Source organism: Cricetulus griseus (assembly GCF_003668045.3).
Source record: "Cricetulus griseus strain 17A/GY chromosome 1 unlocalized genomic scaffold, alternate assembly CriGri-PICRH-1.0 chr1_0, whole genome shotgun sequence".
NCBI lineage: Eukaryota > Metazoa > Chordata > Mammalia > Rodentia > Cricetidae > Cricetulus > Cricetulus griseus.
In genome coordinates, this window is record NW_023276806.1 from 129,604,373 (window position 1) to 129,622,858 (window position 18,486).

General features: G+C 45.7%; 1 protein-coding gene and 2 pseudogenes across 1 annotated transcript; 1 reads left to right on the top strand and 2 right to left on the bottom strand.

The window, feature by feature from the left end:
- Positions 1-4: 4 nt before the first annotated feature.
- Positions 5-1,043, bottom strand: Apof (apolipoprotein F). The gene has a single exon (XM_035451047.1). The coding sequence runs from the start codon at positions 1,035-1,037 to the stop codon at positions 126-128; it is 912 nt and encodes a 303-aa protein (XP_035306938.1). The 5' UTR covers positions 1,038-1,043; the 3' UTR covers positions 5-125.
- Positions 1,044-7,618: 6,575 nt separating this feature from the next.
- LOC113833049 lies at positions 7,619-7,717 on the top strand (annotated as a pseudogene).
- Positions 7,718-13,367: 5,650 nt separating this feature from the next.
- Positions 13,368-14,053, bottom strand: LOC100774779 (annotated as a pseudogene).
- Positions 14,054-18,486: the final 4,433 nt, after the last annotated feature.

Here is an 18,486-nt window from a genome sequence, read left to right on the forward strand (position 1 = left end):
CATTAGAAACATAAAAAACTGAGTTTCAAGAAATGACTGGCAAGTGATGACAATACCCCAAACCCATCCATCCATCTATACTACTCCTTCTCTGTCAGAATTTTCCATTTATTTGTTGTTTGTTACTACCTCTTGTATGCCCAGATACTGTAGTCCTGTTCCAAGGCTTGGTCCCAGTAGGAAAATGTACTTTCAACTTCTGACACCAAAGTAGTCATGGTTGTTTCTTCGAAGTCACGGTCTTCCTGCACGGTCTCCGGCAGAGAGAGGCTCACCTCTTTCTCGTCATAATAATATCGGATCAGCTGCTGAACCCCAGCCTTCAATGCTGGCTTAAGAGTAGCACTTATCACCACACCAGCCGGCCCCCCTGACACACCCACCATGGCCATCAAAAGGTCATAACCCAGATCTAAGGCTCCCTCTTTGCCTCGCTCCTTGGCCTTGTCGGAGCAGTTCTGAATGGCATAGTACAATGCTGTGCCTAGATTGTAGTAGGTCCCCACTGCCGGCAGCAGCCCAACCACACTGTGCACACTCTGCTCCCGCTCATTGTCACAGGCTGCGTTAGAAAGAGAGCGTGGGACCCTCTTTGGACCTGGCTGCTCCCAGGCTAAGAGCTGCAGAGCAGAAGATAAGGCGTCTACCGACACTTGCTGGTCCTCAAGTCCACCTTTCTGGAGCTCTTGGAGATGGTGGATGAGGGCCTGTGTAGCCTCCACACCTCCCAGTCGGTAAAGCTGCCGCTGCAGAGCCCAGACATCAGCCTGGCAGCCAGCTTCCTCCAGAGCGTTCCTCAGAGCCAGGCCTACCAGGAACTTGGGGAGAGGGGGCATGTGAGTGAAGCCAGGCAGGGACTTTGGGAGCAGGACCTGGCAGGACAAGGGGTCTGAGGAGGGCAACTGGTATCCCAACGCCAAGGGAGGGAGCATCGCAGAGGGACTTGTTGGCTCTCTGTGTGAAACGGCATCCACAGGACACAGCAGGAGGCAGCAGAGCAGCTGAACTGCCATCATCAGGAGTCGCAGGCTGTGCATGTCTGGAGCAGAGCACCCTGGAAAAAGGAAAACCCCAAAACATGCAAACCATTTCACTGAAGGCTATAGTCTTAAAGGAGGCCCAAGATTCAGGGGACACCACCACCACCTACCTCCAACCTTTTTTTTTTTTTTTTTTTTTTTTTTAGTAAAGGAGTAGGATATGGGAAATGCAATTCAATTTCTCCTTAGTCTCTGTCATTTCTAGGTCACAGGAACCTCCCTGTTTTGTTCCCACCCATTCATAGGAGACCCAGATTACCATACAGTGCAGTCATGGAGAAATAAGACCTCTTGGGTAGGTTTGTCAGCTCCTCCTGTTCTACCCAGTTCTCTGTCCTATGGAGAGGAGATATTTGAGGCCACTGCAGTGGAAGTGCTAGGACTGAGGGCTAGAACAGGCCCATCAGTCCCTACAGTACAGATGAGGCTCCCAGTGTTGACATTGGCCAGGACCTTTGCAAATAAGCAGGGATAGAAAGGTTCAACCTTGAAACCAGCTGCTTTAACCAGGGAGGGCATACTCCAGGAAGGTTGCCTGGGGTTAATGCAGGACGAGGACAAAGGTGAGCAGGTGAGCTTGGAGACAGAGGCAATGTTGAGGACTGCCATGTACAGACAACTGCTAGGTTGTATTGCTAGTTACCAGGTAGTCCTTGGAGACTTCCATTTCACTGATACATCTTCACCCATATTTTTTGGGGGGGAAGCGGTTCAAGACAGGATTTCTGTGTGTCTTTGGAGGCTGTCCTGGAACTTGCTCTTGTAGAGTAGGCTGGTCTCGAACTCACAGAGATCTGCCTGCCTTCGCCTCCCAAGTGCTGGGACTAAAGGTGTGTGCCACCATGTGTGCCACCACCGCCCCACCTTTTTTTTTTTAAAGATTAATTTATTATGAATCCAATGTTCCTGCTTGCTGCTTGTGTGCCAGCAGGCCAGAAGAGGACACATATCTCTTTATAGATGGTTGTGAGCCACCATGTGGTTGCTGGGAATTGAACTCAGGACCTGTGGAAGAGCAGCCAGTGCTTTTAACCTCTGAGCCATCTCTCCAGCCTTTTCACCCATATTTTTTTTTTGTAAAGATCTGTGGTTTTTGTGGGTTTTGTTTTATGTGTATGAGTGTTTTTCTGGTATGAATGTTAAGTGTACTATATGTTTATAGTGCCCAAGGGGACCAGAAGAGGTTGGATTCCCTGGAACTTGGGCTACAGATGTTTGCAGGCTGCTATGTGGGTGCTGGGAACTGAGCCTTGGTCTTGTACATAGCAGCAAGTGTTCTTAACAAATGACCCACCTCTCCAGTATTTTTGGTTTGTTTGTTTGTTTTTCGAGACAGGGTTTCTCTGTGTAGCTTTTGGAGCCTATCCTGGAACTCACGCTGGAACCCAGGTTGGCCTCGAACTCACAGAGATCCGCCTGCCTCTGCCTCCTGAGTGCTGGGATTAAACTCCCGGCTTTTTTTTTTTCCTCTCCAGTCTTTTCACACATATTTTAAGAAGTTATGAGACCAGCCAGGCAGACCATGGTGGCACATACCTTTAATCCTGGTAGACAGATCTCTGACTTCGAGGCCAACCTGGTCTACAGAGTGAGTTCCAGGACAGCCAGAGCTACATAGAGAAACCCAATCTAGAAAAAAAAATACATATTGAGAAAAAAAGTTATGAGAGAGCTCACTAGTTTGGAGGGAAAGCTAGAAGCAGGCTGAATAAACATCCCATTTGCTATAGTGTCTTCAAGATCTGAGTGAATATTGTTTTTGATCCCACCTTTTCCCTACCATACCTACCATATCATTAGGAAGCCCGAACCCTGTGAATTACAAAAGCGAAGGATATGGTAGTTACAAATATTTACCGACTCTTCCTGGAGCCGACTCTGTCCTCCTAACCTTTGCCCCACACCGACAAACTGTTTTTTCCCCTTCTGATACCTGTCCATCTTACCCTATGTCCTTGTCCTAAGGACCTATGCATGAAACAAGATAGTTTCTCAGTATCTTTGGAGAAGGTTTATGTCCCTTCCTCTGGCAGACCAGAGGACAGCATCCAGGGTCCTACCTGTTAATAGACAGGGTTTCTCAGTGTATCTCTGGCTGTCCTAGAACTTGCTCTGTAGACCAGGCTGGCCTCAAACTCACAGAGATCTGCCTGTCTCTGCCTCCACAGTGCTGGGATTAAAGGCATGTGCCACCATGCCCAGTTTACTATTTTTTCGTCATTGAATTGTTGGTTCTATCTAAGATGATGAAAGAAGATTTTAAAATGGCATAAACTAGCAACAAAAATGTAGAACAGTGTTTATTTTAAAATGCTTTATGGGTTAAATATTAGTCAAAAAAGAGCTAGTGGGGATAGAGAGATAGCTCAGCAGTTAAGAGCACTGACTGCTCTTCCAGAGGTCCTGAGTTCAATTCCCAGCACCCAAATAGCAACTCACAACTGTCTGTAACTCCAGTTCCAGGGGATATGAAACCCTCACACCAAAAAAAAAAAAAAAAACTCAATAAATAAATAAATAAATAAATAGAAAAGAACTAGTGAAATAATTTAACAAGGTAAAAAATAAAACTCTAATACACAAGCACAAATAAAAGCTTGGTGGCACAAACCTGCTTTCCCAGCACTCAGGGGGCAGAGGCAAGAGGAACCAGTGTAAGTCCAAGCAAGCCTAGGCCGGTCAACTTAGAAAGTTCTAGGCCAACCATGGAGGCTACAGAATGAGGTTCTGTCTCAAACAAGCAAGCAAACAAGCAAACAGCTACAAAATCAGAGCTGGCAATTCAGCTGTTGGTGGAGGTCTTGCTTAGTATGCAGCAGGCCCTGGGTTTGGTCCCTAACTCTACATAAAGCATGGTACACACATCTATAATTCCAGCACCTGGAGATAGAGGCAGGATACCAGATATTTTAGGCTAGCCTGGACTGCATGAGAGATAGTATAAAAAACAAACAAATACACAAACCTGGTAAATTCCCCACTCCCGCTCATGAAAACAATCTTAATTAAACTCGGTCACAAAAGAAAAAAAATCTGTGCATGGTGGTGTACATCTTCAATCCCAGTATTTAGGAGGCAGATGTAGGTGGATTTCTGAGAATTCAAAGCTAGTCTGGTCTACAGAGTGAGGTCCAGGTCAGTCAGGGCTACCTAGTGAGATCCTGTCTCAAAAGTAAAAAGAAAAAAAAAAAAAGGAAGGAAAAAAATAGATAGAAAGCAAGGAAGGAATGGCCAGGCACTGGTGGCACATGCCTTTAATCCCAGCACTCGGGAGGCAGAGGCAGGCAGATCTCCGTGACTTGTAGACTAGCCCGGTCTACACATTGAATCCTAGGACAGTAAAGGCTATGCAGGTAGACTCCGTCTGGTCCCACACCCAGAAAAAGGACTTTGTTTGCACCATCATCCTTATAATTTATTTTTCTCCTCCCTTCCATCCTTCCTCACCTCTTCCTCTCCTTTTACTCTATCGTTGCTGTGGTCGTCTTTGGAGACAAGGTCTGGCTCTGTAGTCCACGGTGGCTTGCCCTGGCTGCAGTGATGCTCCTGTGTCCTCTGTGTTAGCGCACTGAAGGCTGTGTGCAGCACCTCTTCCATTTCCTGCAGACCATTTTATTATTATTTTCTTTAAATTAAGTTTAATGCTTCCCTTTTGATTAAAAAAAAATGCACAATTGCTTGCCTTTAATCCCAGCATTCGGGAGGCAGAGGCAGGCGGTTCTCAGTGAGTTCAAGGGCAGCATGGTCTACAGAGTGAGTTCCAGGACAGCCAGGGCTGTTGTCAGGGCCCGAATATAATATTTAGGAACAGGCCTATGGAGGAACCCTGTCTTGAAAAAAAATCACACAATTCCTAAAAGAAGGAACAAGAAAGAATGTTCACGCTTGCCGTGTCTTTCCCTGTGCCAGTGCAGGTTGCAGTCAGAGTGATTCTGCTGGAATTCAGGGCCAGTTTGGACTAGGATGAGAGTCCATCTCAAAAACAAAACAAAACAAAACCTGGGAAAGATTATACCCACAAGAAGTACAAGGAAGGAAGTAATACTAGAGTAGAAATAGGTAGAAAACAATAGATAAAAATCAGAGAAACCGAAAGTTTACTCTCTAAAATGTTGAACAAGATCAACACATTGTTATCTACATGACCAGGAAGAGAAAGAGAAAATATTCGAATGACTTAAATCAGGAATGAAAGCAGAGACATTGATGCCTATTTTACTGAAATTAAAAATATTATAAGAGCTGGGCAGTGGTGGCGCTCACCCTTAATCCCAGCCTCTGCCTCCCGAGTGCTGGGATCAAAGGTGTGAACCACCACACCTGGCAACTATTTTTATTTTTAAAGACTTACTTTGTTTCTAGTGTGTGTGTGTGTGTGTGTGTGTGTGTGTGTGTGTGTGTGTAGGAGTGTCTTCTGGGGGGAGGCTGGAGATGGCTCAGGATTTTAAGAGCACAGGCTGTTTTTCCAGAGGTCCCAAGTTCAAGTCCCATCAACCACACGGTGGCTCACAACCAACTATAATGAATTCTGGTGGGTAGACATACATACAGGCAGAACACTGTATACATAAATAAAAAAGTCTTTATTTTAAAAAAGTAGAAAGAAAAACCACAGAGCCATCTTTTCAGTGTTAACTACAAACTCCCTAGCTTTAAAGTAATAAAAACAATCAATTGCTATTGTGGGTATTTTGTTTTAGTTTTGAGACAGGACAGGTCTTCCTATGTACCCCTAGCTGTCCTGGAACTCTCTCTAGACTAGGCTGGCCTTGAATTCACAGAGATCCACCTGGCTCTGCTTCCTGAATGCAGGGATCATACCTGATTCCAAACATGAGGCTTAAATCTATACACTATTCATGGGGATGGATCCCTGGTTAAGAGCACTGGCTGTTCTTCCAGAGGACTTGGGTCACAACTATTCATAACTCCAGTTCCAGGGTATCTGATATCCTCTTCTGGCCTTCTCAGGCACACATATGCTGTGCACAGACACATCTTCAGGCAAAACTTCCATACATATAAAATAACAAACTATACTTTTAAGAAATCTCTATGTTATTTACACAGCTATCTCTAATTAATGATTTACTTTTTTTTTTTTTTTTTTTTTTTTTTTTTTTGGTTTTTGAGACAGGGTTTCTCTGTGGCTTTGGAGGCTGTCCTGGAACTAGCTCTTGTAGACCAGGCTGGTCTCGAACTCATAGAGATCCACCTGCCTCTGCCTCCCGAGTGCTGGGATTAAAGGCATGCGCCACCACTGCCCAGCTCGATTTACTTCTTGATAAGAAAATGATATTCAGCGGCTGGAGAGATGGCTCAGAAGTTAAGAGCATTGCCTGTTCTTCCAAGGACCTGGGTTCAAATCCCAGCACCCACATGGCAGCTCACAACCATTTATAACTCCAGTTCCAAGGGATCCAACACCCTCACACTGAGAGACATGTAGGCAATACACCAATGCACATAAAGATAAATAATTTTTTTTTTAAGAAAGAAGGCCGGGTAGTGGTGGCACACGCCTTTAGTCCTAGCACTCGGGAGGCAGAGGCAGGCCTATCTCTGGAGTTCAAAACCAACCTGGTCTACAAGAGCTAGTTCCAGGACAGTCTCCAAAGCCACAGAGAAACCCTGTCTCCAAAAGCCTAAATAAATAAATAAATAAATAAATAAATAAATAAATAAATAAAATTAAAAATAAAATAAAAAAGAAAGAAACGATGCCCAAATATCAGACTTCAGACCCTGGGCTCACTGCAACCCCTCTATACCCAGGAGAGACAAGTCCACTATTGTTTTAATATAAAAATTGAAAGATGGCTAAATATCTCTTCTCTCTGTTTCTTGAAGTCATGTGGGAGGAACATCAAAGATGATTTAAGCCACTCCAGCAGCTATCAAAACAGATCCTGGGGTCATTGCTTTGGAGACCAGCCTTGAATGCCAAAGAAAAATGAGGAGCCCAAGTAGATGGATGTAGCATGTACCCATCAGGAGGGTCTAACAGACTTTGATTAGAATATTTAAAAAGGACCCTGTGTCCTGGCTTCTCTGGGTTCTATGCCTAGGGCCTATCAAGCCTGTTGCCTTTACTTCTGTCTTTCATCTCTCTCCAGAAACTAGGCAAGGACTTCCTATTACCACTTCACCTGGTTGTTGTATAAATGATTCTAGGGTTATTCTTGTGTGAGTGTGTGTGTGAAAAACAGGAAGTAAAACTTAGCTAGGCAATTTACAGTAAGCAAAAAGACCCAAAGAAAAGTAACTGTTAGTTTACCTCTTGGTTAAAATCCAGAAACACTCTTGGGACTCTTAGCAGCCTCATCTTTGCCAGAGGCCAAAGATGCCAAGAGTGTTGGTGGTTGCAGGGTGAGCTCTGATATCTGATCTGGTTCCTAAATGATTCTAGTGTCACCTCTTTAGTCTCTGAGAGAAAACATTTCCTGGTCAAGAAACTAGAATTGCAGGCCTGGGGGTTGGGGGGAGCTAACAATCCAGTTGGACCAGGTCAATTACTGGCCAAGGGATTCAGAAAGCTCAAGGTTCACCTTGAGCCATACTGAAGAAACAAACATTTGAAGCTTCAGCAGCACAGACACTAAAATTGGAATGATATGAAGATCAGCATGACCCTTGTGCAAAATGACAGGCAAATTCATGAATCACTCCATATTTATATTTGGCTCTGGTGGCCCTCTGTCTGTGACATCTGACCTGGCCCTCCTCTGCCTACAGCAGAACAGGGCCAACTATGCTGTCTACATCAACAGTCCAGGAATTTGATGTCTGGGACTCAGGAGCCCGGCCAGATGAGTCTGTCTCTTGAGGCAAGATCTGAATGGAAACCAGGTCTTCTCTGCTGGTGACTGAGACCTTTACCCAAGGAGGCAGGTCCTTCACAGATGAGAAGAATGAGGACCAAGGAGATAGCTAAAGACCTGGGGTTCCCACCACCCCTCTGTTCTTTAGGTTTACACACCAGCCACTATTTGGTCAGCCAGGGCTATGTAGAGAGACCCTGTCTCAAAACAACAACAAAAACAACAAAAGCAGGGCAGTGGTGGTACATGCCTTTGATCCCAGCACTGTTGAGGCAGAGGCAGGTGGATCTCTGTGAGTTCCAGGCCAGCCAGGGCAATATAGAGAAACTCTGTCTTTAAAAAAAACAAAAGAGAAGAAAAAAGGAAAGAAAAAAAAAAAACTAGCCTGGCCTATCGAAAGGGGAAAACAGTGTCTCCACCTGTGGTAGAATAACAAGCCAGCATACTTCCTGTCCCGTGTGCTCTTCTGCTTTCATGAGCACAGCACCCTTCCAACCAGAAGTTCTGCCTTGTCAAGACACTTGAACTGAAATGGTGGTCTCTTTCTTTGTGATTCCAAACTTATTTCTGACAGTTCACAGAAACACATGCAGACTAAATACTCATACACATAAGGGTTTTAGTTTTTTGTTTTGTTTTGTTTTTTGGCTTTTTCAAGGAAGGATCTCTCTGTGTAGCCCTGGCTGTCCTAGAACTCTCTCTGTAGACCAGGCTGACCTCAAACTCACAGAGATTCCCCTGCCTCTGCCTCCCAAGTGCTGGGATCAAAGGCGTGGGCCACCACCCAGCAAAAATCACATCATTTTTGAGACAAGTGTAACTACCCAAGTAAAGCCAGGCTGGCTGGCCAGCTGGGCCTCAGAGATCTATTTTACCTCTCTAGTGCTGGGGTTACAGGTGTGAGCCACCATACTTAGTGTTAAGTATAGATTCTGGGAATTGAACTTAAATCCTTAGACTTGCAAGGTAAATGTTCTGCTGGCTAACCTATGTATGTAGCCCCTTTGGTTATCTGTCTGAGACAAAATCTCAAGTAGGCCAGGCTAGCTTTGAACTCCTGGTGCTGTCATCCCCATCTCCCAAGGGCTAGGATCACAGGCATGTATGTACTATTCTTTATTTTTTATTTTTTAAATGATTTATTTATTATGTATGTGGTATTCTGTCTGGTAGCAGAAGGGGGCACCAGATCTCATGATAGATGGTGTGAGCTACCATGTGGTTGCTGGGAATTGAACTCAGGACCTCTGGAAGAGCAGTCAGTGCTCTTAATATCTGAGCCATCTCTCCAGCCCCTGATCTTTTCTTTTTTTTTTTTTAATGATGTATTTGTTTTTATTTTATGTGCATATTGTTTGCATGTATGTCTTGTGAGGGTGCCAGATCCCCTTGAACAAGAGTTACAGACAGGTCAGGCAGTGGTGGCACACACCTTTAATCCTAGCACTCGGGAGGCAGAGGCAGGTGGATCTCTGAGTTTGAGGCCAGCATGGTCTACAAAGTACCAGGACAGCCTCCAAAGCCACAAAGAAACTCTGTCTCAAAACAAACAAAAAACAAACAAAGAGATGTGTGTTTTGGGCTTTCAAAATGGCTCAGCAAGTAAAGGTAATTGCCACACAAACCTGCCAATCTGATTTTGATCCTTGGAGTCCACATAAAGATGGGAGGAAAGAGACAACTCCACAAAAGTGTCCACAAACCTCCACATAGGTACCATAGCACACATATCCACACATTATCGTGTACACAGTAACCGTATAAACTGACAACATGACCCTCCATGGCATGGTTAAGGGGAAGATTTTTTTTAATTTTTTTTTGAGACAGGTTTCTCTGTGTAGCCCTGTTTATCCTGGAACTCTTTTTTGTAGATCAGGCTGGCCTTAAACTCAAAGATCCACCTGCCTCTATCTCCCAGCAAGGAGAAGATTTTTTTTTTTTTTTTTCGAGACAGGGTTTCTCTGTGGCTTTGGAGGCTGTCCTGGAACTTGCTCTTGTAGACCAGGCTGGTCTCGGACTCACAGAGATCCACCTGCCTCTACCTCCCGAGTGCTGGGATTAAAGGTGTGGGCCACCAACGCCTGGCTAAGGAAAAGATTTTTATTGTAGCTAGGAGAGACAGAACAGCCAGAGGCATCTGGAAGAATCCAGAACAGAGAGAAAAAGTAGTGGACTGAACATGGCCGGCAGAGTGGCGTGGCTGTGAGAGGGGAGAAGAGCTGGGGATAGAGCAGAAGAAACAGTGAGAATAACAGGGTTATAAAGAGAATGAGTAGGTGGGGGAGCTTTAGGGCAGGGGAGGAGGTGAGAAGGGCTGGGAAATGGACTTGAAATGTGTAACAGGTACTAGGGGAGCCTGGGAGCCAGCTTGTATTTTGCTATGCTGGTAGGCACCACAGGTAGCCTGTGTCCCTTCTGCCAGTGATCAGGGAAATGACCCCTTTTGGTAGAGGGGAGCCAGGTTTAAAGTTCCTGAGGAACGCTGGCTTTTATCTAACTGCCAGAGTTCCTCCTTTAGCCAGGTTGAGCCCATTTCTGGATATTTGGACTGCCTTTTGTAGTTTGGGGAATTGGAATTTCCTCTGGACCTGACAACAACAATGAATAAATAACAATAAATAAGTATAAATAATTTTTGTTTGTTTGTTTTTCGAGACAGGGTTTCTCGCTCCGGAGACCAGGCTGGCCTCCAACTCACAGAGATCCGCCTGCCTCTTCCTCCCAAGTGCTGGGATTAAAGGTGTGTGCCACCAACGCCCGGCAGTATAAATAAAGTTAAAAGATGGTCACATATATTTTTTTATTGTCTATGTGTGCATATTCAAGACAGGGTCTTGCACATAGTCCAGCAGCCCAGGCAGGCCTCAGAGTTCTTGGTGCCGGGACTCGGGTGTATGCCTTGACACTGAGTAAAGTCTACAGTGATGTTTTGAAAATTAACTAAAAACAGGAAGTGAAAAAAAAAGTTTAATTGTAAGAGTCTTTCCTTAGACTGAAGAAGTAAAATTTCAGATTGTATAGATTTACAAGATCAGAAATAGATTAAACACACACACACACACACACACACACACACACACACACACACACACAAGCATTTAAAGCTGGCGGCCCCCAAATCCCACAGAGTGGGTGGTTTAAGGAGCACAGATTTATTTCTCACACTGTTTTTTTTAGATTTTTGAGACAGTGTGTCTCACACTTTTTTGAGGTTAGCACAAAATCAAGGGGTCAGCAGGGATAGTTTCTACCCTGCCGACAACGTTCACCACCCTGACTGGGTGAGGAATTTGTGAACAGGATCTGGTATAAAGACCTCCAGAGATGAGGGGAAAAGGGACCACGTCTTAATCTGGAGTCTATAAGAAATGGCAACAAATAGCAGGAGGCACCGACGGCAGGCCAGGAGCCTAAGGAGAGGCCTAACTGGATCAGACCTTGCTGTATGGACAATAGGTCTCAAACTGCTTTCCTCGGACTGTGGTCTGTCTGAAGAGCACCTAGGGTACAGTTGAGACATCGTCTATTCCCTTCGTCATAAAGTCCTAATGGCAAACCAAGTTCACTCAACTGACGTTGGCTCTGGGAGCCAATGAGTTTGTTAGAGCTACTTACAGAGCATGGGTAAGTGATTATGAGCAGGAGTATGGGTGACCCTAAAGCACAGTGATGGCTTCCCCACCACTACTTAGATGGCTCCCCTTCCTCCAGTGCTCCCCAGTTTATACACGCTATCCCCTCCCTGAGGCCTTGAAGCCATAAACAAGTAGGGCAGAGTTGCCTGTAACTGCCTGGGAGAAGTGGCTGGATACTCAGATGAGGGCCCATGAGCTTCTGTCCTTCCCTCTGTGAGGAGAGGTCAAAAAATCAACAAACCCAGCTGTGGTGCCTTTTGCAAGCAGGCCCCAGTGAACTGAGGACTGCAGTAGTTTGGCTCAGAAGATTGTTTGGTACATCTCAACCATCGACCCTCATATTTTGTTCCTTTTAAGAAATGAGAATTAGGGTTGGAGAGATGGCTCAGAGGTTAAGAGCACCGTCTGCTCTTCCAGGGGTACTGAGTTCAATTCCCAGCAACCACATGGTGGCTCACAACCATCAGTTATGAGTCCTGGTGCCCTCTTCTGGTGTGCTTATATACATGGGAGCAGAATGTTGTATACATAATAAATCAATAAAATCTTAAAAAAAAAATGAGAATTAGAAGGAATGCAAGATGACTCAGCAGGTAAAAGAGCTGGCCATCAAACTGGGCCTGGGACCCAAATGTGATCACCAGAACCACAGTGGAATGAGAGCAATGACTCCGGAACATTGTTCTCTGACCCTCACACACATCTGACCTCCATGTGTACTGAGTGCCCACTCACATACATCGTAACACGCACACACTAGTAAATAATTAAGAAATGAGAATGGCAGTTGCTCAACTTGGGGTTCTCATTCCACATCACCAGACTTCTTTTCCAAATTCCTGTACAGTCAGTGGAAACGGAGACAGCTCCAGGAAGTGTAGACCCTACCCAGGTCCCTGTCCCATGAACAGAGGAGATGGCTGTTTTGCTTCAAATACTTGCCCATTTGTACTGATTGTTCAAACCTTTGGCCTCAAGAGACATTGGCACATACTATATGTCCTTGCAAGTCAGTCTTCAGATCACAAAAAGAGCCACAGAAACACAGAGTCAAAAGAGCCTCGAAGCCAGGCAAGAACATTGCAGCCTGAGAGGCAAGAGAGCCACTATGACCTCAAGGCCAGCATCAACTACGCAGTGAGTTCTGGGCCATCAGGAGCTATGAATTCATCTTAAACCCCCTTAAAGGCAACAAAACAGTGATTACAATAAAGAAGCAGCATTTTCTTTCTCTTACCAGTTTAAGAATTAACATAAGTAGACTGTGGTGGTGGGCTAGTGGCAGACTACTTGTCTAGTATTCCTGAGGCCCTGGGCTCAACCCAACACAACATAAACAAATGAGTTGGCACTTGTTTCATAGCACTTGGAAGGCTGAGTTAGGAGTCCCATAAATTTGAGGCCAGCCTGGGCTACATAGTGAGTACAGGGGCTACATAGCAAGACTGCCTCAAAATATCAAAACAATCCAGACATAGTGTTGAATGCTTTTAATGTCAGTACTTGAAGGCAAAGGAGGGTGGATCTCTGAGTTCCAGGCCAGCCAGGGTTGCACAGGTTTTGAGACCCTCTCTTAAAAACAAAACAGAACAACCCCCCACCTTAATATCTCAAAACAAATGACAATGGACACAACCAAGATACAGCACTCATTTGGAGAATTAGAAAGTGTTAAGTAGGGTGAGGAGAGAAACTGCAATACCCATAATGTTTAAGAACTGAAGGATCTGTCTGCCCACAGGGCCAAGGGAAGAGAAGCATCAATCATAAAATCCCACCAGCATCCAGCTCCGTGCTATGCCAGGTCTCTGTGTGCAGACCTACCACAGGGCTGTGAGAAAGTCCACATGATGCCTATGAGGCCTTGTCTATCCAAAATAAGACTGAAAATTGTTCAGCACAAGGCCCATGAAAACATGTTTCACCAGGATCGCAAGCTGAGCAATGACATATACTTGATCTTCTATGGAGATTGTGGCATTTTCAACTTCTGGGCTTTTTATTATCCTATTGTGTACTTCAATCAAATGTTCCCAGGACTCTATGGTGCACTGCTGGGTGAAGATGACTACAGAAGCCTTGTACGCTCTTACCACGTCAGTGGAAGGGAGCTTCTCGGCCAGCTCAGTTAGCAATGATCCAGTTTCGTAGAGCACCCTCAGAGAACCCCCCAGGTCCCTCAGAATGGCTTCGTTATTGCCAATCCCTTCCTCCTTGCTGTGCTTTTGACTCTCGAGGATCAGGGTTTCAGAATTGTCTTTTCCTCACACTCTACTGAGCTGAAGCTGCAGATAGTGGGCCTCAGTAGGACAGCCAATGTCCTCCAGGGCCACTCTGACTGCTAAGAGGGACAAGTACTCAGATAAGAGGGCTAAGGAGGACACTGTGTACAAGAGGTCCTGGCAGGTGCCAGGGGCTGGAGGAGAGATCTGCCCAAAAATCACATTAGAGGTAGGCTCAGTCTCTGTGAGGGCGGAACCATTCTGGGTATCTCTCGGAAAGGCGGTCACTGGGACAGTAAGGCACAGCCAAGGAGCAATGCAGCCTGGAGCATAGTGGGCCAGCTGTCGGGAAAGAGAAGGGCTCAGATGAGGAGGAGGTAGGGAAAATGCCCAAGATGGACAGGTGCCAAGAAAGGCCAGAGATTGGAAGAGAGTTTGGAGACTTCAATGCCGCTGTTTTTAACCCTTAGAGGCTGTCTGTCACTCACTCTCACCTGTCCTTCGAGCAACAGTCAGAGGAATGAGAAGACCCTCTGTCTTAGCATGCCCCTAGTTAGTGCAGCTGCCTTACAGGTCAGATGACTGGAAACGGACATTCTCAAATATTTACCACCTTTCTGGCTAGACTTTGTGTCCAACCAGCTATTGCCTCATCCTGACAGATAGGGCTTTCTCCTCTGTGGTCCTGGACAATCATCCAGTCACCCTAAGTACTTATTTAGTCATAAACCAGACCAGGCAAAATTCCTCTGGATCCTCATGGCAACCAAAAGTTTGTTTTCTCTCTTTCAAGTCAGTCTTTTTTTTTTTTTTTGCCCCGGCTGGCTGGCAATTCCATTAAGTAGTGAAGGATGACCTTTAACTTCTGATCCTTCAGCCCTTCCCTCCCCAGTACTGGGATTTACAGGTATGTGCCACCATGTACCATGTGCAGTGTATGTAGTACTGGGAAGCAAATCCAAGGATTCATGCATTGTCAGAAGCCAGCCTTGGCGACCTCCCATGCCTAGCTAGCTGCCAGCTAGCCTAGCATCCCACCCCTCAGGTTCCGGGACTGAGAAGCAACTAACACCTTCCCCCATTTCCTTAGTTAGTGCTTGAGATAAACATAGGAGATTCCGGATACCTGTCTGAGAGCAATTAGCATTCATTCCTCCCCTCACCTCCTTTTTCTCTGCTTCCTCCTTTCTCTTTAAAAAGCCCCTTGGTTTTCAATAAAATTGGGCCTTGACAAAACCTGCTTGGTCCTGCTCTTTCTTTCCCACCCATTATTTTCAGGCTTGATCCACCTTGGACTCACAAATTACTGGAGCCCCGAGGGCCGGGGCAATGCATGTTATACAAGTATGCTACCATTGGGGTGCCCTGCCAGTCCGTACCGGTCTTACGTGAGAGACTTACCAATCACAAGTTTTGAAAAACAGAACCTACCAGCAAATCAAACTGTATCAAAACAGCCTTTCAGGTTTTACTTTAAGAAACATTTATTTTTATTTTTAATTTTGTGGAAGTGTGTGCACAAGTGAGGTGCCCACAGCGGCCAAGCAGGCTGGAGTCGAGTCACAGGCAGCTGTGAGCCACCTGACCTGCTGTGAGCACTCAAAACTCCAGTCCTCTGCAGCAGCGGTACGTGTTCTCCACCAGTACGCCATCTCTCCAGCTCCTACTTCCTTTTTTGTTGTGTTTGAGACAAGGTGTGCAGTCCTAGCTGTCCTGCAACTCTGTAGACCAGGTTGGCCTTGAACTCACTGAGATCTCTCTGCATTTGTCTCCCAAGTGAGGGGATTAAAGATGTGAGCCACCAAGCCTGGCTATTTGCTTCTTTTTGACACTCTGTAGCCCACTGCTGGTCTGACTTTAATCTTGGTTCAGTCTCCAGAGTGCTGAAATACAGGCATGAACCACCACACTTGTTTTGTTAGGACAGGGACTCAGACACAGTATGTAAAAGGCGTTTGTTTGAATAAGCCTGACAACTTAGTTCAGTCACCAGCACCCAGGTAATAAAAAGTTTGAAAAAAAAAAAAAAAAAAAAAAAAAAAAGCTGAGCGGTGGTGGCACATGTTTTTAATTCCAGAACTTGGGGGGCAGAGGTGGTCGAATCTCAGGAAGTTTGAGGCCAGCCTGGTCTACAAAGTGAGTTCCAGGACAGGCTTCAGATCCCCTGGAACTGGAGTTAGATGGTTGTGAACTACCATTGTTAGACCCCCGAAAACTCAAGTATCCGGGGTCCCAGGCCACATTTGCAGTCACCCCAATCAATCACCAGGCGGATTTGAGAGCTTGCTGCAAACTGCACGAGGCTTTATTGTAATTTAACGAGCTAACCCCATGTTAGCTCGGGTCTTTCACCTACCCGCCATGGCGGATAGCTAGAAAAGACGGCTCCTAGGGGCTCCCGAAAGATCTTATAGGGCAGCGTAAGGGGAGTGTTTAGGGGTGCGCACAGGCTCACGATTGGCGTGCCTCCAGGCTTGGAGGGCGTGCCCTGTGTTGATTGGTCAACTGGTTGTTATGGCCCATAGGCCCTCCCAGGGTGGTGCTATGCTCTCTATGTCATTGCTGTGTGCTTGTCCGTAAAGCACACCCAGAGCCATAAAGCATAGCGCCACCAGCTAACTTCTGATTGGTTCCTTGTCACGAGACAGGCATCTGACTTTCTAGTGACTAACTTCTGATGGGTTCCTTGTCACGAGACAGGCATCTGACCTCTAAGTGACCAAGGCAGGTTTATGGCAAGCACGTGTTCGGCTGTTATGGCTGCCAAAAGGGAAGCTGGTTCCTTCACCATGTAGGTGCTGGGAATCAAACCCAAGTCCTGTGGAAGAACAACCATCGAGCCATCTCTTCAGCTCCTATAAATATTTTTTAAAAAGAAGAGTGTGAGCCGGGTGGTGGTGGTGCACGCCTTTAATCCCAGCACTCGGGAGGCAGAGGCAGGTGGATCTCTCTGAGTTCGAGACCAGCCTGGTCTACAAGAGCTAGTTCCAGGGCAACCTCCAAAGCCACAGAGAAACCCTGTCTCGAAAAACCAATAAATAAATAAATAAATAAAAAGAAGAGTGTGAAATGGGGTGGCTACATTAATATCAGAAGGGTAGTAGATACTTTTTTTTTTCTATTTGAGACAGGGCTTACCTCAAACTTCCTATGTCAAGGCTGGCCTTGAATTCCTGATCATCCTGCCGCCCATCTCTCAAATGCTAGGGTTACAGGTGTAAACCACTATCCCTAGCTAAAAAGTAGACTAAAGAAAACACTAGTGTTGTTATCTGAGTGACAAACAGACTGGTATATTATAAAGGAAGTATTTGGCTTCCACTCCATTTTCTAATACATGTTTTTAAACCCTTATAATCTGCTGAGTGAGGCACCCTAAAATGGCTGGTACTAGTCGGTTGCCAGGGGAACCAACCATGTGATGAGAGGGAGAGAACTCTCAATCTGACCTCCACCCAACTTCGAGAGGGGATAAGAGAGGCCAACTTTCATAAAGCAGTGGTCAACAACTGTAATCAATAATGCTTATGTCATGGATTTCGTAACTCCCCTGAAGGTCAGAGTTTTGAGGGCAGCTGTGAAAGCCAGCAGAGCGCAGCCGGAATAGGAAAGGGGAAAAAATAAAAGTGCTTAGCTGGAAAGTGAGAAAGGCTCAGGACCAAGACATGTCAAGACTGGTCAGAGCCAGAAGGCACCAAAGTCCTTGGGAACGTCACTTTTTTCTTGTTTTAAGACAGGGTCTCTCTGTGTAGCTCTGACCGTCCTGGAATTGCTTTGTAGACCAAGCTGGCCTCTAAGAGATCTGCCTGCCTGTTGGGATTAAAAGCATGGGCCACCATGCCAGGTAGAGCCCTTAGATCTTAATGGCCATTTTCTGAATCTTACCTTCAACTTGGTTCCACTGGAAGCCAGGGGCAGAAAGCTGGCTTCCAAGGCTAAGCACATGCCCTTTGTTCACGCAGATCGTTTATTCTTCAGTCATCACCCAGGACTTTCTTGCCGTCTTATGTCCTCTCCTTTGCCTGATACTGACAAACTGGTTTAAACTCGGTAGCGTCTGCTTCTTCCAGTGCACACGTTAAGATCCATTCTCAGGGTTGGAGATGCTTCATGGGTAGCAGGACCCCAGTTCAGTTCTGTCTTAGTCAGCGTTCTATTGCTATGAAGAGACATCATGACCATAGCAACTCTTATAAAGGAAAACATTTTTTTTAAATGTATTTATTCTTATTTTATGTACACTGGTGTTTTGCCTGTATGTATATCTGTGTGAGGGTGTCAGATCTTAGGAATTATAGTCAGTTGTTAGCTGCCATGCGGGTACTAGGAATAGAACCCTTGTCCTCTGGAACAGCAGCCAGTGGTCTTAACTAACCCTGAGCCATCTCTCCAGCCCTCGGAGGAAAACATTAAATTGGGGTGGTTTACAGTTTCAGAGGTTTAGTCCATTATCATGGTGGGACATGGTGCTGGAGAGGGAGTTATAATTCCTACATCTTGATGGCAGACAACAGGAAGTGGTCTGTCTCATTGGGAGGGGCTTGAGAATACAAAGCCTCAAAGCCCACCTCCATAGTGACACACTTCCTCCAAGACCACTCCTCCTAAGAGTGCCATTCCCTTTGGAGGCCATTTTCTTTCAAAACAAGTTTCTAGCACCCACATCCGGTAGTTCACACTGCCCATGACTCATGACTCCAGCTCCAAATGGTCCAGAGCCCTCGTTTGGCCTCTCAGGTACCCACTCACAAATCTGTCATACACT